The sequence below is a fragment of the Desarmillaria tabescens genome (assembly GCF_030435595.1).
Source record: "Desarmillaria tabescens strain CCBAS 213 chromosome Unknown EV420scaffold_7, whole genome shotgun sequence".
NCBI lineage: Eukaryota > Fungi > Basidiomycota > Agaricomycetes > Agaricales > Physalacriaceae > Desarmillaria > Desarmillaria tabescens.
Genome location: NW_026848306.1, coordinates 461,312 through 485,019, shown reverse-complemented (window position 1 = coordinate 485,019; position 23,708 = coordinate 461,312). Strand labels below are relative to the sequence as shown.

The 23,708-nt window shown below is 49.0% G+C and overlaps 9 protein-coding genes across 9 annotated transcripts; 6 read left to right on the top strand and 3 right to left on the bottom strand.

Annotated features, from left to right (window-relative positions):
• Nucleotides 1-62: 62 nt before the first annotated feature.
• EV420DRAFT_1098283 (D-Tyr tRNAtyr deacylase-like domain-containing protein) lies at nucleotides 63-1,289 on the top strand. The gene is made up of 6 exons (XM_060465816.1): nucleotides 63-223; nucleotides 271-310; nucleotides 458-608; nucleotides 669-747; nucleotides 815-858; nucleotides 914-1,289. Exons 1-6 carry the CDS (start codon nucleotides 199-201, stop codon nucleotides 1,052-1,054), a joined length of 480 nt encoding a protein of 159 aa, XP_060334908.1. The 5' UTR covers nucleotides 63-198; the 3' UTR covers nucleotides 1,055-1,289.
• A 642-nt stretch (nucleotides 1,290-1,931) lies between these two features.
• On the bottom strand, nucleotides 1,932-5,521 carry EV420DRAFT_1098418 (phospholipase A-2-activating protein). The gene is made up of 18 exons (XM_060465817.1): nucleotides 5,371-5,521; nucleotides 5,152-5,323; nucleotides 4,934-5,093; nucleotides 4,780-4,883; nucleotides 4,600-4,729; nucleotides 4,407-4,546; nucleotides 4,092-4,346; nucleotides 3,985-4,043; nucleotides 3,774-3,933; nucleotides 3,578-3,724; nucleotides 3,291-3,523; nucleotides 3,155-3,241; nucleotides 2,933-3,104; nucleotides 2,644-2,867; nucleotides 2,507-2,586; nucleotides 2,379-2,451; nucleotides 2,260-2,325; nucleotides 1,932-2,205 (listed from the first exon to the last, which is right to left on the bottom strand). Exons 1-18 carry the CDS (start codon nucleotides 5,413-5,415, stop codon nucleotides 2,074-2,076), a joined length of 2,439 nt encoding a protein of 812 aa, XP_060334907.1. The 5' UTR covers nucleotides 5,416-5,521; the 3' UTR covers nucleotides 1,932-2,073.
• Nucleotides 5,522-7,502: 1,981 nt separating this feature from the next.
• EV420DRAFT_1476301 (uncharacterized protein) lies at nucleotides 7,503-9,238 on the bottom strand (the record flags this gene model as incomplete). Its single annotated transcript, XM_060469329.1, has 6 exons — nucleotides 7,503-7,808; nucleotides 7,898-8,056; nucleotides 8,109-8,208; nucleotides 8,262-8,338; nucleotides 8,397-8,538; nucleotides 8,574-9,238. 6 exons carry the CDS (start codon nucleotides 9,236-9,238, stop codon nucleotides 7,503-7,505), a joined length of 1,449 nt encoding a protein of 482 aa, XP_060334906.1.
• A 2,477-nt stretch (nucleotides 9,239-11,715) lies between these two features.
• On the top strand, nucleotides 11,716-13,260 carry EV420DRAFT_1519042 (uridine nucleosidase). Its single transcript, XM_060472091.1, has 7 exons — nucleotides 11,716-11,803; nucleotides 11,858-11,929; nucleotides 11,986-12,427; nucleotides 12,487-12,507; nucleotides 12,562-12,620; nucleotides 12,649-12,996; nucleotides 13,049-13,260. The coding sequence occupies exons 1-7, from the start codon at nucleotides 11,762-11,764 to the stop codon at nucleotides 13,124-13,126; spliced, it is 1,062 nt and encodes a 353-aa protein (XP_060334905.1). The 5' UTR covers nucleotides 11,716-11,761; the 3' UTR covers nucleotides 13,127-13,260.
• A 260-nt stretch (nucleotides 13,261-13,520) lies between these two features.
• On the top strand, nucleotides 13,521-14,159 carry EV420DRAFT_1638522 (uncharacterized protein; the record flags this gene model as incomplete). The annotated part of the gene is made up of 1 exon (XM_060476838.1): nucleotides 13,521-14,159. The coding sequence occupies one exon, from the start codon at nucleotides 13,521-13,523 to the stop codon at nucleotides 14,157-14,159; it is 639 nt and encodes a 212-aa protein (XP_060334904.1).
• Nucleotides 14,160-14,530: 371 nt separating this feature from the next.
• On the top strand, nucleotides 14,531-16,124 carry EV420DRAFT_1264636 (uncharacterized protein; the record flags this gene model as incomplete). Its single annotated transcript, XM_060467233.1, has 2 exons — nucleotides 14,531-15,317; nucleotides 15,367-16,124. The coding sequence occupies 2 exons, from the start codon at nucleotides 14,531-14,533 to the stop codon at nucleotides 16,122-16,124; spliced, it is 1,545 nt and encodes a 514-aa protein (XP_060334903.1).
• A 146-nt stretch (nucleotides 16,125-16,270) lies between these two features.
• On the top strand, nucleotides 16,271-17,721 carry EV420DRAFT_1519039 (uncharacterized protein). The gene is made up of 2 exons (XM_060472090.1): nucleotides 16,271-17,290; nucleotides 17,346-17,721. Exons 1-2 carry the CDS (start codon nucleotides 16,531-16,533, stop codon nucleotides 17,507-17,509), a joined length of 924 nt encoding a protein of 307 aa, XP_060334902.1. The 5' UTR covers nucleotides 16,271-16,530; the 3' UTR covers nucleotides 17,510-17,721.
• A 167-nt stretch (nucleotides 17,722-17,888) lies between these two features.
• EV420DRAFT_1618603 (nuclear protein) lies at nucleotides 17,889-20,513 on the top strand (the record flags this gene model as incomplete). Its single annotated transcript, XM_060475365.1, has 13 exons — nucleotides 17,889-17,911; nucleotides 17,963-18,141; nucleotides 18,193-18,300; nucleotides 18,353-18,450; nucleotides 18,498-18,905; nucleotides 18,955-19,141; nucleotides 19,193-19,248; nucleotides 19,299-19,367; nucleotides 19,421-19,613; nucleotides 19,670-19,709; nucleotides 19,760-19,957; nucleotides 20,010-20,327; nucleotides 20,381-20,513. The coding sequence occupies 13 exons, from the start codon at nucleotides 17,889-17,891 to the stop codon at nucleotides 20,511-20,513; spliced, it is 2,010 nt and encodes a 669-aa protein (XP_060334901.1).
• A 91-nt stretch (nucleotides 20,514-20,604) lies between these two features.
• EV420DRAFT_1638518 (pyridoxal phosphate-dependent transferase) lies at nucleotides 20,605-23,080 on the bottom strand (the record flags this gene model as incomplete). The annotated part of the gene is made up of 18 exons (XM_060476837.1): nucleotides 20,605-20,665; nucleotides 20,720-20,786; nucleotides 20,841-20,994; nucleotides 21,044-21,124; nucleotides 21,247-21,301; nucleotides 21,355-21,461; nucleotides 21,518-21,550; nucleotides 21,607-21,693; nucleotides 21,746-21,809; nucleotides 21,863-21,870; nucleotides 21,928-21,993; nucleotides 22,054-22,086; nucleotides 22,143-22,155; nucleotides 22,242-22,318; nucleotides 22,377-22,522; nucleotides 22,578-22,803; nucleotides 22,852-22,911; nucleotides 22,970-23,080. The coding sequence occupies 18 exons, from the start codon at nucleotides 23,078-23,080 to the stop codon at nucleotides 20,605-20,607; spliced, it is 1,449 nt and encodes a 482-aa protein (XP_060334900.1).
• Between the last annotated feature and the right edge of the window lie 628 nt (nucleotides 23,081-23,708).

Here is a 23,708-nt window from a genome sequence, read left to right as displayed (position 1 = left end):
TCCACATTGGCACTTTTTCCTTCAAAACAACACCTCTTCATTGGCTGCTATTCGCTAAGAAGACAATGCGGGCCGTCATACAGCGTGTGTCTTCGGCGTCGGTTACAGGTAATCATTTCCTTCCGAGTGTAAGACCCTTTTCTTGTCACGTTCCTTCTAGTTGACGACGTCGTTGTATCTAAAATATCTCGAGGTTTGATGGTCCTAGTCGGTATAGGCTCAGGTCTGTTACCCACCGTTGTTTGCCACCCTTGATTCAACGTTGAACAGATGATACTGCCTCCGACGTCTCTTCCACGATTAAAAAAATGTGTGTGCACTTCCTGATTGTTCTTCGGTATACATTCACGAATCGATAAATTCCGAAATTGCGCCGTTCGCTCAATTTTTCCCTCGAAGGTCTGCCACAAGTCCTCGTCTTGTGATCATTTTTTATAATGACCTCGGACTTGCCCAGTTTGTCGCTACGCGTTTTTTCAGATCCGACAGATCCAAAGAAGATGTGGAAGGCCAGCGTGAAAGACATCGAAGGGGAAATTTTGTGTGTTTCGCAGTTTACTTTGCTGGCCAATACCACCAAAGATAAACCAGATTTCCATCTTGCGATGGTTCGTGATGCATCGCGTGCAGATCCCCGAGACTCTTGTTGACCCTTTTTCTTTGTTTAGTCTGCAGATCCGGCTCGTGAATTGTACGGTACTTTTTTGGATATGCTTCGAGAGGCCTATGTTCCAGAAAGAGTTAAAGGTACCCCCCTCCCTTCCATCTATTGAACCAATATTACAATATTCCGATTTTGACCCATTTATTTCAGATGGGAAATTTGGGGCAATGATGAACGTCAGCCTGACAAACGACGTAAGATCTCCTGCACCAATTCTTAACATTCGGAGGTGTTAAACTTTGTATCTAGGGCCCTGTCACGTTCACCGTTGATTCGCGGAAATACCAGTACGTTGGCGACGCTGGTGGGAATGGTATTGGAAATGCGAATGCGAGGGGGGCAAAATCGAAGAAGGGACCCGCGCCTTCGACTCCTGCGGAGACTCTATAGGGATTTTTAGTGGTCAAACCTTGTAAACATACATACCCGAGGCTCTAGAGAAATTAGAAGCTGAATACCGTGTCCATGATGTGCTGGGTTCGGTTTAGAGGGCGCTAAGTAGTCAGCGACCTATTATCTGACAAATATGAAGAAGATTTTTTGCAGCATCGGAGTCTTGAGTATGCTCTTGTGATCTACAAGTGCATTAAGCGTACCGTCAACCTGGCCCACGTTAGTCAGAAGCCCACCCAAGTTCTCATCCAGAAATATCACTATTGTTCTACGACGCCACTAAGGCGCAGGACTACCAGTTGGTATCCGGTTGCTGGCTTCCTGACTCTTCAAAGATCGAACTCAGACGAATTTCGAAACGTAAATCGGAACGATACATAGCATCAAAATTCTGCCGATGCACAGGTCCTCAGCCTCGTAAGTAGCCATTGTTCATCCCGGATGCTGACGAGTGACTGCTGCACGCGTTGTATATTCTTTCTCAGCTTCTTTCCCGGAGCGAGGCGGGACGGTATCTACACATTCATCCGAAGCTTAGATATCGCGGCGTTCGCTGTCCGAGTAAAACGGGCCTTCCCAAACCAGGCTGCGAACAGAGAGATCACCGTCGATGTCTTCCTCCACATCAGAATAGAATAAAGGGTCCCAAGTCGTAAGCCACGCCCTCGAAATAAAATAGACTTCATTCCGTACCAAACCCCATTCAGCAGATAAAACGCCAATTATCATCATCCGAAACCACAATCATGCCGTTAGTAGACTAGCATATATAAGGAGTATAAGCCGCGTTTGATACATGGTAATCATATTCCAGTCTTTAATATCACACTCAACTTTCAAGAGTAGCACAAAACTGCGAAACCGCTCCATGCCATAAACCTGGCATGGATCGGTAGGAGGGAAGAAATCTGATATCATATAGAGACGAGCTCTCGAATTATCGTCCAGAGTCTAAATCCATGAACACCCGAAGAGAATATGAAAACAAAAACATAAACAGACCCAGAATTCCATCTTCACAATGCAGAGATCTCTCGAATTATATTCAAAACCCGCTCCTCCGGATACTTGCTTTGCAGGGAAGCGAGAATTGGCGGAATGTCGTTCACCTGAGAGGTAGTCGAGCCCTGTCTTTTCAGTGCAACCAGCTGCCATTGGCGCGTTTGAGAGTGTTTCCAACAGGAATCATTTCAAATGCTCACCACGTTGCCAAGCCCGACGAGCCCACGGTAAACAGCTTCCGACTCATTAACCTCGAGCCGTAGAAGCTAAAAAAAAAGAACGATCAACGCTTATCCCTACGGAACTGCGGAGCACATACCCGAAGTGCCAATGTGATGTGGAGCTCACGCTGGTCTGGGGGTAGTTGTGCGCGAAGGGCTAGACATGAGATGCTACGAACTCATCAGAAAAACCAATAATAGGATAGAGTACGAAGGTATTACGCACTTGAACAAAAGGGAAGCCAACGGGAGCCGGTTTCTCTTATCCAACGTAGGGAAATCGACCGCGTCCAAAGCTTGTAATATCTAAAACAAGGGTCATGTCAAAGAAAGCACATCGCAGCATCAGACATTGCGCCATACCTCGTTGGGCCACGTCTCGTCTGTCTGGGCCGTCTCCTGAAGCGTATTCGCCAATGTCCTCAAAACAAGTGACACGTTTGTCTGTCGGCTCCTGCTTAAAGGAGACTCCCAAGGAGCCTCCCATTCCCCGGCCTTGAGTAGGGCTTTTAGGAACTGGCTCCTCACATCGGGAGATGCGAAAACGTCCGGGCAGAACCCGGCCATGAGGCGAGCTAAGTCAAGAACTAAAAGGAGCAAGACAACGTATCAGTGCGGGAATGGAGGGGGTGGTAGTAAGCCAGAAACAAACCAGGGAACAACTGGGACTGAGGCCATCTTTCTAGGACGCGTGAGATAGCATCGACATGTGAAGCAGACATCAATGAGGGTCCTGATGACGTCGGCGAGACGCTTGACAAATAGACAAAGAGCTCATCGACAGCGGTGATTTCCTGAGGGTACATGGCCAACGTGGCAGTCGACTAAAAATCGTCAGTTGAAAGCAGGAAGTTGCGGAGTAGTGTACACTAACAATTTCATGGCTCAGGCTATCATTAAACTCAAAGAGCTTGCTTTGCATGGCAGAAACATTGGCCTGCTTGAACGACAGAGGAATCGGCTGATAGATGATGAGCAGTTGAGCGTAATCACCTCATCCGCGTACTTACAACTGGCAGAATTGACGGTTTGGGCGGCGGGGGTGCGCTTTGGGCTGGTGCACCGGAGTACCTTGACGCGCCAGTGAAGGGATCCATGTAGGCAGAGGAGGAAGCAGGTTGAGCCGTCGCGGGAGTGGAAGAACTCGCCATATACCGAGAAGCGCCGGTATAAGGATCGACGTAGGCTGATGGAGGCCCTGAAGCGGGAACAGAAGCTGCAGAACTTCTATACCGGGACGCGCCTGGTAACGAGGTGAGTTTTCTTGGTCCTGGGACATGAGGAAATATGATATTACCCGTAAATGGGTCCACATAGTCCTCTCCACCGGACCCCAGATTCACGCCGGAAGTATTCTTCTCGATGAACTGTACGACTTGATCGATATAGCTTAGCGGTAGGTCGTTCTTTTCAAGGAACCGTTGTGCAGCAGCATATGGGTTTTCTATGCGGAAAGTCGGTCCGGTGATTTCTATCAAAAAAATTGTGCGCACCGGAGGCGTTATAAGGGAGCTTCAAAGGAGGCACCCCGTCTTGAATGTCAACGTCAAATACATAGTCATATTCCTTGCCTTCATGAAGCTGTCGCCGGCCCTGACCCACTGCATCAACAACATCTCCAATCTTCTTCCATGTGGAACTGGTGGCATCCCACTAGGCTAGCTTAGAACCAAGAAACACCAATACGTCCAATAGAAAGCGTACCTCGTGCGCTTCCACAACATCACCATTTCGGATCATCTTGACCTTACCGGGCGCATCACCTTATCGACGGGGTTATAAAGAGTAAACTTCAAAAAGACTGCGCTCACCTGGAGTATTCAGAGCCTCTGGGCCGGGAAGGTCGCTCTTCTTCACGTCGCCTACCTGCTGGGAGGGAAGCGTTTGACTAGCTACAGCACTATCGTATGCTTTCAAGTCTGCTTCCGATGCCCAACGCTCTTCGGAGGCACTGAAGACGCGTACTACTCCGTCACTACAGCCGCTAACAATATCACTATTGGGCATTGAGGACACAGCCCATACGGATATAGCAGGGTGTGTGATGACTTGGGCGCATTCTCCATCTTGAAAGGATAAATAGGGATAAGTTTAACGACTCAAAAAGAGGAAGGATAAAATGGTACCTTTCCAAACGCGAACAGATCGGTCCTCGCCGCCAGAAACGATATCACCATTGGGTAGTACGGATAGGCTGTAAACAAAGGATGTATGGCCCGATAATGAATGGATGAGGTCGCCACCAAGTGTCCAAACACGAATTTCGCTGTTACAGACGTCAATAACGGGACACCCACGGGCTTAAAGAGACGACTATACCTATCATTGGAGCAAGAAGCGAAGCCAATGTCAGGAACCAGGGCCAAGCCGCGAACGGCGTCACGGTGACCGGTGTAGGTGGAGACGCATTTATGCTGTTGCCACAGTTTGATGGTTTTATCGGCGGACGCTATTTGGAGGCATGAGAAGGATGAGCCAGAGTATTTGAAACGAACGCACCTGTCAGGAACTGCTCTTCATCTACAGCCAGGACTGCCCACACAGACTGGCTGTGTCCCTTCAAGTCGTACGCCAACTGGAAGGATTTCCATACTTTTGCTGTCCTAATTCAAGGTGAGATTCATTTCCTTTCGTGAAACCAAATGTAGCGCACCTGTCCCACGACCCCGATATAATAGTACCACCAGGCGACACATCCAATGTACAAACATTCTCCGAATGACCTAACAATGTGTAATCGGGATCGTCCTTGGGAGAATCCAGCGAGAAGACGTTAATCACGGTGTCTTGTCCACCAGTAACCGCATATCCTTGTGAGGAACCTTAGCATATGGCCTCCGGGCAGAACTAACAAGGAGTTACCCTTTGAATTTTGAACGGATGGTGAGATATATGCCACCGCGTTTACGTATCGCGACCCCGCACGCAACACCGACTCGGGAGCAAAGGGCGACGACGATGAAGAACGTTGCCACAAAATCGCGGTAGAATCTCTTGATGCCGACAAGACGAGGTCGTTGGTCGGTGACACTACTCCGCGCACCTGCGAATAATCAGTTGGCCTGTCAAGCCCAATGAAAGGTAACGAACGTCTGAAGTGTGAGCGGCGAGGGTAGCAGAAAGTTTGTAGGGCATATTGCCGAGACTTGTCTAGATGAAAGTAGAAGGAAAGAGCAATGAGGGTGCCGGTCCGAAGTTGGTAAGTGGGGAAAAGAAACGGGGTGCGCCGCGTATCAACACTTTTCAAAACATATACAGAGTCTCCGTTTACCCTTACCTGGTTTCTTATTCCCGTAATTATTGCAAAAGCATCTATGTTCGTAGCATGAGTACAAATTTGCCGAATAATGTGCACCACTCTAACGAGCCCTAATTGGTGTGAACAGTCACCAAAAGGGAGATACGGAGGTGTAGTCTATGCCTTGCACCATTACTTCATCTCCTGCGAGGTCCCCACTCTGTACCACATCGCGCAACGACCAAACGCGACGCGTAGAAAAAAAAGTGGGGGGATAAACGTAAAAGGCCGGCTTGTTCTGCCTTTTCATCTACCTCTTTAGGGCAGGCCCCATCTGTCCCGCCGAATACCCGGTTCTCGGTTCTCGGTTTGCCGAGCGCAGCCTCCAGCGACTCAGCATTCTACTTACCGCCGCTGTGTCGATAACAATTTATCACTATTCTCTTGATGAATCACATCCAATCTGTACCCACAATGCTGTCAAAATTCTGAGGCATTTGGGCAAATCCATGGGGTAAAAATCTGGGGTGAATAACCATCAAGCGAGCGATATATCCGAATGATCCTGCCCTGGAACTTTGATTCGATGATATATAAACGACATGCAAAATAAGGCTGTCACCGCGTTTGTTCGGGATGCTCGGGATATTCTCTAGTACCCTGTTTCAGAAATCTTGTTCCGAGATCTGAAAAATTGGGGACGGTTTTCAATTCTTACCCCGCTTGTTAGATGAAAACCAGCACCAGAACCTCTGTCCTTTGGCTTTCTGGCAGACGGAAAAGAAACGTGTAGACTCTGAGAATGAACGTCGTTGTCTCATGTGCAGTGTGTGCCGACAATCTTCAGTCCTCTTACTGAAGGATCGAACGTACAGTAGACAGGCATCGCGACAGTTTCTGTTTACGCTTTGAAAGGAACAAAGAAAACACACATGCACTGGCTGTGAGTGTCCACCTGCTACTGGAGTATTCCCATCATTCCTTACCCATGAGATTCAGCTAGGTGGGAAAGCCTGCATCTGAGCAGAGAAAAAAAGGACCGTCGACCGAGACATTAGCATCTGGGAGGCGCTGTCCCATCTGCAAGACTCAATTAAACTGTATGCACTCGACCGCTGAGTATGCCATACCTAATGCTGAATACATATATTATTATGATATAACAGCTCTCAAGAACCGCCCACGAATAGCATTACTCTAAAATTCTATCCTTGTCTTATCTATGTACCTTGCCCAACACATGGTGAGTCAAAATCCTAATTTCCCTACTTAATCTAGGTCCCAACGACTACTCCACAGATAAGCCCTGTTCCCAGAACTGCACGCTCTTCACAAACCAATCCGTTCAAGCAAAGATAGAGTTCACCATCGTATCGGCCAATTAGACCTTTGAGAAATTCGAAGAAGTTCGAACATCGACACGGCTACTATGCCTATTTTAAGGTCTTCGACCACAAGGCGCGAGGATAGGCTGTACCGTGTACGGCAAACTTTACTCCCCTATCAAGGTCAGCGGGTACATGTACACGAATGATCGACCAGCAAAATTGGCACTGGGTCTTACCAAGACAGTCAATATCAACAGCTTGATGTTCCTACGAAACGCGGTCCCAGGTTCAAGGCACGTTAGTAGATACAGCGGCCCCTCCATGTAAGAATTTCAGCCATTTATGTCAGTACGTAGGTTACTGATTCTCAGGACTAGTCAGGCACCTACTTATCATCGGCTGGATCTACGCTTGTGCACCGGAGCAGAAGAACAGGTACTAGTGCTCAAGAGGATGGTGGGAACTAACATCTCAGCGACTTAAGTTATAGATTATATTGAAAATTCGACATGAAATTGGATGGTAGTCATATATACAATGCAGTTATGAGAGTATAAACATTAAAGATATGCATGCAGGCACCGGCATTTCGAACGCCGTAAAGATAATACACAGATTGAACACCCCGACACCATCCCAAGACTCAAGCTCGAGCATTAAGATTTACACACTTTGAGATAGTTCGTCGCCACTACCTCTATTTCCTCTTCAGTAAGCCGTTCTGCAGGGTCCGGGAAAAGCTTATCCGAAATCATGTCATCGACGATTTCATTGACGTTGAACTTGTAGCACGTCTTAGGTAGTGGCGGGACCGTCCAACGGTTGAGCGAAGGCCAAAACGGCTCGTCTATAGGTGGATACGAGTTTAGGTCGTACTCTCGGCCTTCGCGAATCAGGAGCAGAGCCATGAGCTCGCCTTGGTCCATAACTGCAGGCGCGTCGAGGGGAACGGTCGTCCGGGGCTGTTGCTGAGACTCATCAACTGGGGGTACCGTGCCAGGAGCGTATTTGTCGAGGAAGTCAGTCAAAGAAGGGAATGTCCGTAGCCCACGATTCCGATGGCATTGGAGGCAACTTTGAAGGGATAGGAGCGCATTCCTGGGTCCTTGTAGCCGTCTGGGAGCTCTGGGTGGACGCTTGAGAGGTTCCCGGGAGTATTTATTTGTTGAGGCGTAGGAGTTGCCTGAGGAGAGTCCTTTTTTATGTTGAACTGAGAACAGTTTAATAACTCGCGCGGGAAGGAGCTTAGGCATGTAACTTACTTTGAAAGGAATCGGCCGGATTCCAGGAATTATGGGCGAAGCGTTGGCGGCTTGCCTAGAAGCGTCACTTGTAGAGGGTTCCTGAACATGGCTGGAACTTCTACACCATTCCGTCAGCTGGGATATTGACGGCGGCAATGAAAGAATACATACGCCTCTAATGAAGCAGCTGCGGCTAGCTCCTCCACTGAAGCCTTCTTCCTGGCATCGCTTTCCGCCTTTGTAGGCCTCTGTGAAAATACCAGGTATCAGAGCATAGTTAATAGTCGAAGGTGGAAAAAAACTTACCCCAGGTCCTCGACGCTTCGGAAAGGGACTTAGGGATTGAGGCATAGGGACTTTCCGTACCCTTGCGTTCTTCCGTGCTGGTTCCTTGGACTCTGGCAGCCTTCCGTTTGTTTCTTCGACTAGGCTGGACTGATTCCGGGGCCTGTGTGCCGCGCTCTTATATGAGGGGGCACATACGGAGGGTCATCTTGATCCTGCTGACCGGTATACAGCGGTGGGGCTGAAGTATAATGTGGAAGCGACACTTGTTGGTGATCGCGAACTTGGTTGACCGGTGGGTAAGGCTGGTGTGGCAAAGGGACGGGGTGTATGTGCTGTGGACGCACGACAGGAGGATATGGGTTTAATGTTCTAGGGTGGTCATGAGGTAGAACATGTCCTTGAGGCAGCGAGTAGGGCCCATTCGACGATCCGCGGGGTGGTAAGCGCTGGGGCTCCGGTCTTTGCGATGGTGGATAAGCTACGCCTTGGTGGGGATAAGTCCCAGCGAGTGGAGCATCCCCCATCCGTCGTTCAAATCGTTGCACGTCGAAGCCGGTCGGCGGATGATAAATTCCTAGTGGCGGCGCCTGAGTGATGTCGTAGGCGGCGTTATGCAATGGCTGAGGAGGCCCATATAAAATGTTTGGTAGGGGCTGAGAATGCGAACGCGGCTGGGGAACCATTCCCTGAAATTGTTGAGGGTGAGTGTGCAAGTTGGGCGCGGGGATGATATCGTTCGTGTAGTCCCCTGGTAGGTGGGGGTGGAAATTCCCGTGAGAATAATCGGAGGGGGGGCCAATGGCATTAGCAAGAGAGCTGCTAGCGGGGGAAGAAATCGGGGGAAGATAGAGCTCTGTCATCGTGAAGATGGGCAGAAATCAAAGGCGAGGCGATGGAGATGTGGCAAGTGAGAGGTTTGCCTTGACTTTATACCGCGACGCGACACGCCAAAACGTGACTTGGGAGCTACCACTTTAGGTCACACTGCTTTGACCGAACGAGTGGCGGGATTTCCAAGTCAAGATGACAAGTCAAAATGAAGCATTGACTGCTTTCGAGCAAAGGCAAGACTAGTCGTTTGGTCAAGACAAGTTCGGTTCAGCACAGATCAAAAACTCACGGCAGAAATTATGAACGCCTCTAGTGGTTGTTTAAAGGCGGGAGGATCAGGATTCAGCATCCTGTTGTTTCTCTATTTAAAACACTCCCAATTGATACTCGCGTTGCTCACCTATCAGACAAGGGGAAATCTACTGGCACAGACACAGATAAATCTGTGCTTGCCGCCATAGTATGTATTTAACATGAGCACAAGGACATACGTCCTTGTCCCGTTGCCTACCGCGGGGCTAGGGGGACATTGCGAACACTTCATCGTTTTGATCTGCGCCAACTACAGGAGAGCAATTGGCGGATAACCATGACAGAAGAATCAAAACGAAGGTATTGGTGCCTAGTTCCCGTTGAATGCAGGTCCGTTGTTCTTGGGCAGCGGTCAAAGGGCTTCAATAATTTGCTTCCGTTCGACAAAGACCAGCTTTGAAGAGGCAAAGCCGGCATCGCCTATGTTTTGGACAACCAGAACAAAGACACGCCTTCTGTACCTGTTCAACGGAGGAATGCTATCAAGCATCAGAAATCCACAGAACAGTACATACACTGGATGATGGGTTTCGATGGACGGCCAGTACTGGCTTCTAGGTAAGAGTCAGATAGCCCTGTCCCATTCACCCTTAAAAGCGACCATAGTAGACGCAGTTTCTGAGGCATAGTCTTCGAATACCTCGCTCTTGTCCAGACGAGACCATGACAAGCGCTGAAGAGCATGACCTGTGACGAGTCTACCAGGGGTAGTAGGAGCTTAGGAAAGGGCCATAACAGCACGGATAGTAGTATTGATGATGAACAATTAGATTGGTCGTAGCGCGACTTTGGAACCGTACGCAGACAAATGAAGAGAGTGCTTGCAAAGCACGAAAATTGAAAAGAAGTCGGATCCTTCGGCTAATTATCGGCAGCTTGAGCGGCCCGGGAGTGCCGGAGGACGACGCGATCCAGTTTTTCTTTTTCGTCCTTCGTTCAACATTGCACTCACCTCAACCTCAAGCTCATCCTGATTTCTGCGCTTACCTTGGCCCATAATTTTGAAACCCAATGATTTGTGTAAGAACCTGCCTACTAAAATATCTCTTCCTTCCCACTGGCCCCGACCGAAGCATGAATAACCTAACTCGCGAATCTGCTTTTTTTGTCGCTTTCTCCCCACGATCCATTCGGGGTACGTCTCTTCGTTTTTGCGGGATTTCTCCAGAAGATATATATGTCTGACATGAGGTCTCGAAAATTAGATTGGCTCTCTCAAGCTTTGTCTGCAGGTTAGCTGTCTTCACGCCACCATAATCTATGAAAGCCTCTTTGCTTCGCGATTCGTATCGTTCCTATTCCACTACGCGCTTCGTTCTATTCTTTCCAAGTTCTTTGTCCTCGCTGCCAGAGCTTCCCATGACATTGGGCCTGATTCATGGTCATGGTGGACTTTGATCGTCTCTTCCAAATTATAATCGATACCGATAACGCTTCTAGCCCAAGCGCCAAGCGTTATGAAGAACTGAGCCAACTGAAACTTTGAACGTACAGTGACGCCTGTCTAACTCTCCAATGGCAGGAGCCCTGACGCCTGCACTGATATTTGATAAGTATACTTACTCTCTGTTGTGGACGCGCCCCTTGAAGTCCTAGTAGGCACCAGCACGACAACATCTAACGACGCATATATTCCACTGGCTTCCAAAATCCATAACGGTCCTACACCTGACCGTAGAATCCTGGCCAGTGATCTGGGGCATGAGTATCAGGACGCGGCGATCTCTTCTACGATTGGTACGTCAAATTGACGGTGGGTTCGAGGGTTTTGACGACCAAGTCATATGCCTTCAAACTTTTCGCGTTCTCTGCTTCCTATGTCATTGGGTCTTGTGCAAGACCACGATATACTTCGGTCGCGGTCCCTCAAGGATGTAATCGATGCCGATAACACGTTCAGCCAATCCCAAGGTTTACCGGCTGAACTTTCGAAAGCTTGAACAGGCTGGGGGTGCTTCATAGATGCCCATCTTCTCAATGATACAAATCCCAGCAATTTTAAGATTTCCGTGCCCTGCTTCCATCGAAGTAGTTAGCTGGACAATATCTACCAATCGGATGACGTTTGTACAGGGTCTACCTCAGGACAAATCAGATAAATGTTATCAACCTTTGTGCCTGCCCTAAACTGAGCACGTGGGGAACGCGAAACTGTAGATAAAGCCTCAGTTTCAGCGCAGGGTTCAACTAAACCCCCAACCTCTCCCACTCGTATACTCACTGCTACCACCGTCGCGACAATGGCCGATTTCAAGAAGAAGGTATGGCTCGACGTCGATCCAGTGAGTGTTTCTCCATCAATTTCACCGCCACGATTACTCAATTACTCCTTAAAGGGTCACGATGATGCAACTGCCATCCTCCTCGCCCTTCACAGTCCCAAAATTGAATTACTGGGAATCTCCACGGTACGTGTTTAAATTTCGCTATTATTTGAAGTCGACTCTAAAATCTCGGTTTCCAGACCCACGGTAACGCACCCAGTGATCTGACTGCCATCAACGCTGCAAGGTGTTTGTTGGCATTCGGCGCGAAGCCTAATATTCGTGTATACCCTGGCGCACCGAAGCCTCTTTTGAAGAATGTGCAGCATGACGTAGAGATCCACGGTCCTGATGGCTTGGGAGGCGTCGAAGGATTGCCGTCTGGGACCGATCCTGCCGTGTTGTCCTTGATCGCCAAGAATCCTGATGGTTCTGTCGCTCGCGCCCTCGAGGGTATGTCCCAGGACGTCAAGAGGGTGTGGATCGAAGGGTCCGGTTCGGAGAAAGTGACCATCATCTCGAGCGGTCCCATGACCAACATCGCGTTGTTCATCTCGGTATATCCTGACCTGTTGGACGCCGTCGAAGAATTCGTGTTCATGGGCGGAGGTGTCGGCCTCGGAAATCGCGGCGCTGTTGCTGGTAAGTGTGATTTGGTGCACATCATACACCAGCGTTTCTAACTGAGTCTGGTGGAATAGAATATAATGTCATGTGCGATCGTAAGCGCTTTTCAATTCGACGCATTTGTTCTATCTAACATACTTCATTTGCAGCTCATGCGGCTCAGATCGTCTTGAACGCACCTGTTCGCGCCGTCATGATCCCCATCAATGTCACCCACACCGGCTATTGCGACCAAGGATGTTATCAAAAAACTCCTGTCGCCTTCCGCAATCGTAGGATCGAACGCGCCGCTGCCCAAGCCTGAAACAAACCTCAGGTACACCCTTTCGACTCTCATTGGATATTTTGCAGAGTCGTACAAGTCGACCTTTGGTTTTATGGACGGCCCCCCGATGCACGATGCGCTGACGATTGCGTATGCTGCGCACCCCGAGCTCTTCACTGCGAAACGATTCCGAGTTGACGTAGAGCTCGCCGGTGCCTATTCCAGTGGTCAGACCGTTGTCGATACATGGAAATACCAGAAGACCGACGATTCGTGGGGCGCCAGCGGGAAAAATTGCTTGGTTGCTGAAACAGTCAAGGTGAGCAATGAAAAATTCTCCTCAAACAGAGCGCTGAACGCATTGCTTATAGGCCGATGGTTTCTTCGACATGTTCTTGGACTGCGTTTCCCGTTGCGACAAGGTCTCGCCGTTGAACCTCCAGGCTTGAAGATATAATTGGATAGATGACAGCGCGAATGATGTATAATTGTGGAAAGTAGAGAGAAGTCGATTTGAATGTACTACTACGTGGTGTCCAATTGCAAGATCTGACCGAATCAAGACCGAATTACTAGTCTCCCCAGGCAGACTCTCAAATCAAGACAGTCGACCGAATTACACGAAAACGGCTATTTTAGTATCCAACAGTACCCAGCCGGACCGAACCGCCGGGGGAATACCACGGAGTGATGTCATTGCTGAGTAAGGACGAGTTTGAAGGCCGACGGCAGAAATATTAGCACTTTGCAGTCGGCATCCAACCGCAGATACGAAGCAGGACATCCAACTCAAAGTCTAACGTGATGGCAGTGTTTTTCGTTGACTCTGAATTCAGTCCCACGATGCATAAGGACGTTTCTATGCCTATTCAAGACTCGAACTTCCATAAATCGTCCGTTGACACCACCGCCAACGACGACCCTAGTACCCCTCGCCTGGTCGCCGTTGAACGTGACATGGACAGCGCGACATTGGACTCTTACATAGCTGAAGATCTGAAGAATCGCGCTTTTGTCTTTCCTGAAGTCTTCCTGACCAAAATTCTTCACCTTACTTCCGACTGGCGGACAGCGTATCAAGCGGAGATAGAGAAAGTTCGAGGCTCTAAGACTTTCAAATCTCTCCTTAAAGCATACATTGACACCTGCGACTCTACGCAAGACGAAAATATGCTATACAATCCGTTCAACAGGGCTTGGAAAGCTGGAACTCGAGCACTCTATGATAAGAAAGGTAAGAATGACAAGGCGTCGCAGCCCCTACGGCTCGATCCCTATCGACAGGACTCTCAGCAGATCTGGGATGAAAAGGCTGCGCCGAGTTCTGATTCTTTGGAGCTGTTGAAATCCACGCCTGAAAGTTCAGGAAACACGCTCCGAGGTATCAAGAACAATGATTCTCGCGAAAACTTCGCATCGGCTCAGACGCTGCATTGGTTTGAGTTTAAACTACAATCCAAGGTTCTTAGATCAAGGCGCTGAGTGTCAGTATCGCATACTCTCAGAAGGGCGGTCTCAGTTTTCATATTTATCTCTGCTCTCTAACAGAGGCACAACAGACGGTATAGATCCAGCTGCTCCTACCATTACAACACCGGTTTCTTCCTCAAATCCACAAAATGGCATACAATTCAGGACTTCTGCTGCACAGAAGAGACCCTCAATCTGGCAGTACACGGGCTTGTGGTTCATCTAAATACTCTCGGTTGGCATCCACGCCTCACATTTTGGCGGCAAGGGCCAAATACCTAAAGGAAGCGGAAGAGAAACAGTCTATGACTATGGAACAAGAAGCTGCCGATTCTAACGAGCGCAAGAAAGTGCGTCTCCAGTGTGCTCGCTATGCCACGGAGATGCTGTCGAATGCCGGATTTCGAACGCACTGCATCGGTGCTCTCATCGCCTCGAAACAAATGCAGCTCCTCTATTACGATCGATCTTCTATCTTTGTCTGCAAAGACTTTCACATCGTCGACGCAAATGGTGACGCTACAGACCTTTTCATTGGCGCAATCATTAGCTTTTCCAGACTTACTGAAAAGCAACGCGGTATCCAGAGGTCCCTTTGTGACGACTCGGCCATGATCAAGACGTACACCATGAGGTGCAGAGATGATCCAAAATCCCTATTTCAAGGGGTGAAACTGAACCTGACCGTTTCGGAGGACGGGGCACAGGTAGTGCTTACACTTGGTCGTATCATCTCCCGCCAGCCCGGTATCATTGGGCGGGATACCTGTGTGACGGAGGCGACGGCAAGTGAGTATGAACCATGGAAGGAGAAGGAACTGGTTGCGAAAATAAGCTGGCCGGCTGCTTCGCGTGTCTCTGAGGTCGAGTTTGTGATCAAGGCTCGGAAAATGGCTCGGGAAATGCCCCAACCACTTGTCGATGGGGTTCAAAGTGATTGGGCTTTAGACCATCTTCCGGATATCATTCACTCGCAAGATTTCGATTTTGACGCCGATTCTCCTCAGGCAGCACTTCGGGAGTTTTTTCTGAAAGCCAAATGGGCTAATAATCAGATTTTCCTACATGAAGATCGCGTTTGTCGTGTTACAGTGCAGGAGAGACTGCATCGACTAGAGGAGTTGAAGACGCCCCAAGAGTATGCTCAAGTAATAGTGGACATCACCCAAAGTATGTCGGGCTTTTTCCTGCTGTATTCTTTTGAACTAATGGGTTGTAGTTCACAAATGGGTCTATGACCATCCATGTATCATTCATCGGGATATTAGCATGGGGAACATCATGTGGCGACGAAATCTCGCAGGAATTATATGTGGTGTTCTGAACGATTTTGACCTGGCTTCGTACCGAAGTGAGTCGGGAGCTACTTCCCGTCATCGGACTGGCACGCGGCCGTATATGGCCTTCGAGCTCCTCAAGAATGATAAAGAAGGCAGACCGCCGAAGCATCTTTATCGACACGACCTGGAGTCCATCTTATATGCCATCCTCCATCTCTCACGATGTCATGAACTGGACGGGTCCTTACCCGAGGGCGAATCCCAATTAGTTCGTGTTCCGTATCCCACACTCGATGAATGGGTGCATCTACCGTACGACAAATTACAGGCGTCGAAGCAGTTCTTTTTTTTCACCTCCGATCCGGGCGATCCTGAAATCGAGCCGACATCTAGTTTTGAAGGGTTCAGGCCGTGGCTTGAGAGACTCTACAATATGTTCAGGACTGGATTCAAGGCCCAGTCGACGTTCTATGATCTGTCAAAGGCTGCAGCGCAGAAAGCCTTGGCACCGGAACCAGTCGACCTGTTCATCCCGATGACAGATGAAGTCGCGCCATTTCAAGATCCTGCCCCATTCAACCACCACACTTTGGCTGGGAGTGTTGATTACTTGAAGTTTCTCCGTGTGTGTCGCTACTTTGGTGGTGAACGGCTTCGCCTGCGGAATTACCAGCTCGTACTAGAGGAGGAAACCTAGTGCTTTATGAGGCTTTATGCTAAAGGAAACTCCTCTCCTGGTCTTATGTTAAATTATTTGCATCGTTAGTCACCTCGTCTTGTAGCAACATTTTGTAATGTCAAATCCCCAGTAACATTTTCATATTTTATCGACACACCGAGACCTATCAATTCTCGGAAAGGATGAAGATTTACGAGTCTCTGTAATACCCTTTGTTCTTCTTGCTCTCCTCAAGCGACCGGTGATACGAATTCCTCGGCGTCACTTAATTTTGTCTTTGGCGCATATGGGTTGCGCCTGCCGCCGACTCAGGTACGGGAGGAGGAGGGAGAAGCAGCGGCCGCTGAATTTATAGTATTGCTCGGCTCCATATAGTGGTATGCAATTCTGTCTTCAAAGGTATATACCCAAGGCAGACACAGCGATGCGTCTTCCTCCTGAGCTTACCGACATCATTATCGACGAGCTCAGTCACGACCGTGGGGCACTGAGGTCATGTTCTTTCGCATGCAAAGCCTTCCTCCCTCGGTCACGGGTTCATTTGTTCCATCATGTTACGTTGACGCTGTCTTCCGATAGCAGACGCTTTTGTGACCTTCTCTCGGCCGTGTCGCTCATTGCTCCACTTGTGAAGTCATTGAAGATCGAGGAAGGCAAAAATGACAGAGATTGGTCGTTCTGGTCAGCCGCTCATGACTGCCAATGGGTGTGTGATGACCCTGTCCTCCCTATCATCATATCCTCTCTGCCAAACCTCGTCTCCTTCACCATCAGCGCAATATACCTCCGTGCCACCAGCCGTCTATCGTTCTCGCACACGCTTTCCACCAGAACAACCGGTCTGACCACTCTCAACATTGATTGCATGCACTTTGACAATCTCCTCGATTTGCTCGATATGCTCGCGGCGTTTGTCAACCTCAAAACTCTTCGCCTAGGGACCATCAGCACCACGGCTCCTTTCTTTTCGAATGCAGACCGCCTGCCACTAGGTATCGAGGAAATCGAAGTCGACATGGAAGGGAGTTCGGAAGTGATTGAGATGTTTTTGCTCCGCGTTCGGCTAAAGAGGCTGAAAAGGTTGAGCGTGACGAATGTGCAGAACATGGAGGTTCTCAGCTTGCTCATAGAGTTGACCCGCGACTCTCTGGAAGCTTTGAAAATGGAGTTACCAATAGAATATGGTTCGTGTGGCCATGTATTCCTTCTGTATTCTGGCATTGATGATTGTCTACGAAGCAAATCGGTATTCCTTGCTAGATACGAGCCATCTCGAGTCGTTGTCAATCAAATTATCGACATGTTCGGTGATGGATTGGTGGGTAAAGGGATTCAAGACGGAAACTCTGGGTTTGATCATGCTGGTTGCGGAGAATTGCGACCTTTTGTTGAACTCGGGGTGACGCGGTAGTCATCCCATGGACTTGATGCTATTACTGTATTTATCTCTGCTACCATTTGCAAGAGGCTTCGTCTGCTGAATCGCGGTATTTCGGTGGTTTCCACGATTTTTCAGCTCTCGTGATTTACGATACTTCGGGTGGTGTATCTAGCAATAGAATATAGTACCTTGTAGGTGAAATCAATATATAATTACAACAAATTTTTGCATGAACTAAGAAACTTACTACGGGTTTGCTGGCTGAGCAGCTTGAGCAGCTTGGGATTTCGAAGGCAAGAGGAGGGCCAGAGGCTGCCGGCATTGTCCGCTATGAATTACCTAAATGAGCGGTTGCCTTCGGCATCTCATCGGCTACATTGACCCTCTAATCTGCTTCCAGGATGTCTACGACGCCTGTAAAGGTGTAAGTCCCTCTGCTTTTTACTGTACTCACCGTTCATACCAACATTGACAGTCTAACAGTTGGTGCAGCAGCAGGCTCCATTCGCGACCTCTTCGGCAAAGTGAAATCAATCGACTCGAAACATGGCAAGTTCGACTTTGTCCTCTGCGTTGGCGACTTTTTCGGGCCACCGAAGGATGCTCCTGACGATGAGGATGAAATGGTGCAGCTGCTGGATGGGAAGATTGAAGGTACGTTGTCCGACAACATGAACATCGCTTGGGGTCTGACACGCGTACTAGTTCCCATCGAATGTTACATTATGCAAGGAGGCAACCCTTTACCAGACGCTGTAATTCAAAAATATTCGAAGACTGGGGGAGAACTCTGCAAAAATGTGTTCATGTTGAGTGAGCAGCGCGTTCATCTGAGGCGTCAACATTCACTCACGCGGTCTTCAAGCGAAATCCGGGCTCGTCACGACGGCACACGGTCTCAGAATCGCTTGTCTCGGTGGAATATACGATGTTGAGGTCTACTCAACGTCAGAGGCCGCTCCTGTACGTCCAATCTATTTACCAACGTTATTCATTCTAATTCAGCGTAGGGTTTCGCGTCGCCTTTCTTTTCCTCTCAAACAACAGAGAGGCTGCTTTCAAACACACTCAGCACCTCAAATAAGAACCAAAATTATAAGTCTCTAAATGCTATTCAAGCCGGATCGTCTTCTTCGCAGCTTGTCGATATATTCATCAGCAATGTCTGGCCAGCCTCAGTAACAGAAATGTCTGCAGTGCCTTTACCTTTTCCAGAACTCGCGTCTATCGGTGTGTCCGCTTTGGATGACACGATTCGTCGGTTAAAGCCTCGCTACCACTTTGCTGCAAGTGGAGGCCAGCCACCTATGTTCTGGGAACGGGAACCCTTCGTTTGGAATGATGAAGAGGGTCGCATCTCGCGATTTGTGAGCTTGGGTGCTTTTGGAGGATCCCCAGTGACTGGTAAAAAACAGAGGGTACGTTGCTATGGTATTTCTATACCGTGTCCTCTGATGTCCTATCTAGTGGTTTTACGCGTTCTCTATATCTCCCAATACGCCAACGACGGCGCCTGCCGCTCGTCCTGCAAATGCCAGCAAAAATCCTTTCACAGAGGCGACGCACCGCTCTCAAAAACGCGGCATTGAGGAATCAGATGGTCAGAACTTCATTTTTGGAGATGTCAAAAAACCGATGAAGCGCAGTCGCGTGGGTAAGTGGTTGCTTCAATCGCATGCACGGTTTTCATAATTAAAATACTCAGATCATGGGGATAAGCCACCGCCAGGATACAAATGTCGACGATGCGAGGGAACCGACGTGAGTTCTCCATTGCAGTTCGTTTATGTTCAACTAAGCTTCAAGAGCAGCACTTCATTGATCAATGCCCGGAACGGACCAAACCCCCTGAAGGTTATGTTTGCAAGATCTGTAACACGGTGAACCTCATTGGTCTGTTTATTTCCGCATCGTTGATTGAAGCCTTTTGCAGCCAGGACACCTTGTGCGTGACTGTCCAACCAGACACGCTGTGGGTGACACCGGTGGTCGCAAGCCCCGAGAAGGATATGTCTGCCGTGCATGTGGAAGCGAAAATCATTATATCGAAGATTGTCCTGTCGCCAACGAGCGCCCAAGTCGCGGCCGGGGAGGAAAGAGGGGACATCCTCCCAGAGAGCTTGCTCGTACGCCCTTCACCATTGTCAATGATGTGAATCTGGAAGCTGAATTTGTTCTCTAGCCGATGAGTGTTGGTTCTGCTTGTCGAATCCCAACTTGGCGTACGTTCCTTCTCTCCTTATACCAGGATGGGTGTTGAGTGTCACTCTAGAAAGCACTTAATCGTCTCCATTGGCACCGAATGCTATGTGACGCTCCCAAAGGGACAAATAATACCAACCCAATCGGCAGCAGATCACGTTGACATACCGGGCGGAGGACACGTTCTCATCGTCCCCATCACACATTATCCAACATTCAACACGATACCTCATGATCTGGCGGTACCCATCATTGATGAAACTGAAAGGTGTGTTCCCCAGAAACGCAGACGACATTGCCTCATACACGCACTCTTTAAGGTACAAAACAGCCATTCGAGCCATGTTTGGAAAACATAAAATGGCAGCTACGTTTTTCGAAGTAGCGCGGTTGCGTCAAAAGGGCGGGCATGGGCATGTACAGGCTGTACCAGTGCCGTTTAAGCTTCAGAACAAGATCGAGGAGACGTTTGTGAATGAGGGCCGGTCGTTGGGCATTGAGTTTGAAGAGAATCCGGACGAGGCCTTGGCCTCCTGCTCAAACGGTCGAGGGAGCTATTTCAGAGTGGACCTACCGGATGGTCGGAAGATGGTCCATGTGATGAAAGATCACATACCATTCAGTATACAATTCGGAAGGTGTGTACAGTCGTCATATGAACACTAAGTTACTGATGAATATTCATCAACAGACAGGTACTGGTCAATCTTTTGAATACTCCGAGCCGTGCAGACTGGAAAGCTTGCATGCTTTCAGAAGACGAGGATAGGTCTGACGCTCAGGCCTTCAAAGCGGCATTTGCGCCATTCGATCCTAGTGCATGATGATTAATTATCGTAAAGCTGTATGTAACCTAAGGTGCTATATTTTCTTTTCCCAAAGAGTTCTTCATCCATTCGGCAGCAGTAGCTTAATTTAGAGCTGCAGGTGTTGAAGTGTCACCGGCGAGCTTCTATCATCGATGCTTTTCTTGTAACTGCAACAGACGATAAGCACCGAATTTGAGATAAAGTTTGTTTCAGAGGCTTACCTATGGCCAAAGGCATGCATGCCTTCCTTCTTAGCTTTCTTCAACACCCGCGCCATCGCGTCGAGACCTAGACAAAGAAATCCTCAGTACTTAACAAAAACGGATTTGGTGGACAACGGACCCTTGTCCAAGTCTTCAATCGGGGGACCGAAGGAGAGACGAACGAACGAATGACAGGGCGAGTTGAAGAGATTGCGCCGGTGCGCAGGGTTGATGTCAAAGAAGATGCCGGGAATGACAATCGTTTGTTCCTTGAGCAACTCCTCGAAGAACGTCTAGATGGCGATCAAGTCAAAAGTCAAACAGCATCCGAGCTGTACTTACCAAACCATTGTTCAATGGCTCCGGGAGCTTCTCGAGATTAAGCCAGATGTAGAAGGTGCTCGTAGGGGGGACCGCGACAGTCTAGATGAAGTTCGTGTAGCCGAGCAAGGACGTGGTCGCGTTTCATCTTGAAATGTTTTTGGAGCGCGATCTATCCGCAATTGTGATTAGAGAAAGTGGAAAAAGCGAATGCTATGGCGGACCTTCTCTTCTCTGACGCGGATGGGGTCGAGGAGTGGGATAGCAGCCAGCTGCATTCTGTGTGCGTCGTCATTAGCGACTTTAAGAGACAATAGAACTATTAGGCATACGGGTGGTTGGCGCCTCCGTCCAGGAAAGAGCCGGACTGGGAGAGCGCCGTTATCAAGTTCTTTGGTCCGAGGACCCAGCACACTCGCCAACCAGGAAGACGCCAGTTCTATGGATACACACTCAAATCAGACCCAAAATAGCTGTAACAATTATCCCACAAACCTTCGTGAGACCATCCACGATGACAATCGAGTCCTGTTATTGACATTAGCAGTGAGATCCTCAATTCAGAGTGGCCTCCGGGTAATTACTTCATTGACATCTTCAATGTACTCCGCGGAAGAGATGGACTTTCCCAGATCTTTTTCGTTATCAGAATAGATGTACCAAGAATAAAACTGCATCAGAGGTAAGAATAGAGCTTTGGGGCACCGCAAATAGAATGCTTACTTCGTCGAGAATAAGGGTAGTCCCTTCGTGGCTGAGAGCAACAAGCTCCTTCAACTCGTGTCCCCTAAAAGTAGGTGAACCTTCCCGTGCGCACCAGGCAATTGTAATAGCGCTTACTTGATGACCTAAAAAGACATGAATGAGCAATTGAATACATGAAACTGTGTGAAATGGCATGCTACCTGTCCAGTGGGATTGCGAGGGTTTGACGCCAATATTACGGCCAGGCCCTGCGTCCGGATATCTTTCTAGATTCAGGAACACGCCGTCAATATTGTTATTTGTTTAGAGCACTCTGGCAACTTTACCCTTGTTTGTTCGATATCAAGCCTATACTTGTTCTATAGAGACGAGATGTCATGAGTACAGATAGCACCAGGACCAACGGAAGCCATACCGACGATTCGAGACTAGAATACATTTCAAGATATGCATTAGCACGTCGCCCTGATCGAGAGTGCTCATAGGTCGAGAGTTAACCAGATGCGCCACTCACGCTGTAGGTACGGGTACTAGTCTCTTGAATGCAGTCAAAACTTGATCGTACGCGGTGTAGTCCGGTATTTGATAAGACTGTTTATTCAAAGCGGGATCAACATTGATGACGAATATCAAAGAGGAAATAACCGACTGTATAGACGTCACCGACGACCGCCGCGATACGAGAGAGACCGGCGCGACCACCCGGAACGATGCAGACGTTCTCGTAAGTGTATTGACTAGCCTTGCCTTTCCTGTATGTAACATTGTATAGGTTAGCAACGGCTTCTCGAAGAGCTGATTGAATGAATCAGACGGGATAACCTAACAACTACACAGCCGAGACACCCACCTTTCACACCCGTAGTCGGGGCGTATTCTAGAGAATCTATAGGGAGCGGAATAGAAGTCGGTCGAGGCGGCGCGTCTGGAATCGGCCCGACTTCGGGGGCTCCTTGGCCAAGGTTTGCCCAGTCATGCGAATTGGCGTAGTTGAACCCGTTCGCGATAGCACGATCGGAGCAATAGATGACCCCAGTACTACCTGGATGCTCGATTCCAGGCACAGTCTCCTCATCCTATCACGGAATGAGGGGACTAGGACTCGGGAAATGCAAAAGGCGTACTGGGTTAATGGTCTGAGGCAAGACACCCTTCACCTTGTGTCCAGCCGACTGCCGGAAGATCTGAAGGCAACGTTAACAATGGACAGCGCTGAGACTCGGTGAAGACAAAGTCACGTACTCTATGAGCCTCCGACTCCTTCTCGTGCTTGTAGTGCTTCATAACATCGCGAACCTGGTCCATGACATTAGAAAAGGATTGAACACGGGGGAGGTGAAAATGCATAGGCATGGTGGGCGATTTTTGGGAATCCGAGGGTAACCTACAATGTCTTTAAAGTGTCGAGGGGTACCCGGTCGGGAAGGCTCTGCACTGACGGACATACTGCACGGTGAAATTTAGAGTAAAAGGTGGCTGAGGGGTTTGCGCTAAGTTAATGAACAGGGACGCCGCCAGCGTGGAGACTATTATATCATGAGTCTATTTTAAGTACAAGGTAACGCGCGAAACACGCCTTTTGATCTATGCTAACCCATGACAGGTATATCGCGGGCCACGGCAGGACTCGGTGGAATTCGACCTAGAGCAGGCCAGCGCAGCGTGTATTGCCCTGGACTTCCCGTGAATTCACTTGCCATACATGTGCCTGCTCAGGATTGGCCGACGAACCTGTCTTCAGAGCGCGGCGAGGCGTCACCGGCGCAGTTTACCTCGTGATCTTGGGTGTTCCAGTGCGTCGTCATGCATACAAGGATCAGTCTTCAGCCAAAGATATGTGCAGTCGCTAGTGGCGGGAAGAAATGTTACCCAGAAAATGCCCTTGGACCTTGGAAACCCATCGTGCTGAGTACCACCAAGTCTGAAACTGCTGAAAATTTTCCAGGGTCCGAAATATTTCCCCCCCCGCTGTTGACACTGG

Coding starts and splice junctions, on each gene's coding strand:
- EV420DRAFT_1098418 (XM_060465817.1), bottom strand. CDS start 5,415: ATGCCCTACAAACTTTCTGCTACCCTCGCCGCTCACACTTCAGAC. Junction 4,884..4,933: donor ATATCGGGGTCGTGGGACAG/GTGCGCTACATT, acceptor ACCTTGAATTAG/GACAGCAAAAGTATGGAAAT. Junction 4,547..4,599: donor GCTTCTTGCTCCAATGATAG/GTATAGTCGTCT, acceptor CGTCTGTAACAG/CGAAATTCGTGTTTGGACAC.
- EV420DRAFT_1519039 (XM_060472090.1), top strand. CDS start 16,531: ATGCGTCTTCCTCCTGAGCTTACCGACATCATTATCGACGAGCTCAGT. Junction 17,291..17,345: donor GGAGTTACCAATAGAATATG/GTTCGTGTGGCC, acceptor TTGTCTACGAAG/CAAATCGGTATTCCTTGCTA.
- EV420DRAFT_1098283 (XM_060465816.1), top strand. CDS start 199: ATGGTCCTAGTCGGTATAGGCTCAG. Junction 609..668: donor CAGATTTCCATCTTGCGATG/GTTCGTGATGCA, acceptor TTCTTTGTTTAG/TCTGCAGATCCGGCTCGTGA. Junction 859..913: donor ACGTCAGCCTGACAAACGAC/GTAAGATCTCCT, acceptor CTTTGTATCTAG/GGCCCTGTCACGTTCACCGT.
- EV420DRAFT_1519042 (XM_060472091.1), top strand. CDS start 11,762: ATGGCCGATTTCAAGAAGAAGGTATGGCTCGACGTCGATCCA. Junction 11,804..11,857: donor TATGGCTCGACGTCGATCCA/GTGAGTGTTTCT, acceptor TACTCCTTAAAG/GGTCACGATGATGCAACTGC. Junction 11,930..11,985: donor AATTACTGGGAATCTCCACG/GTACGTGTTTAA, acceptor CTCGGTTTCCAG/ACCCACGGTAACGCACCCAG.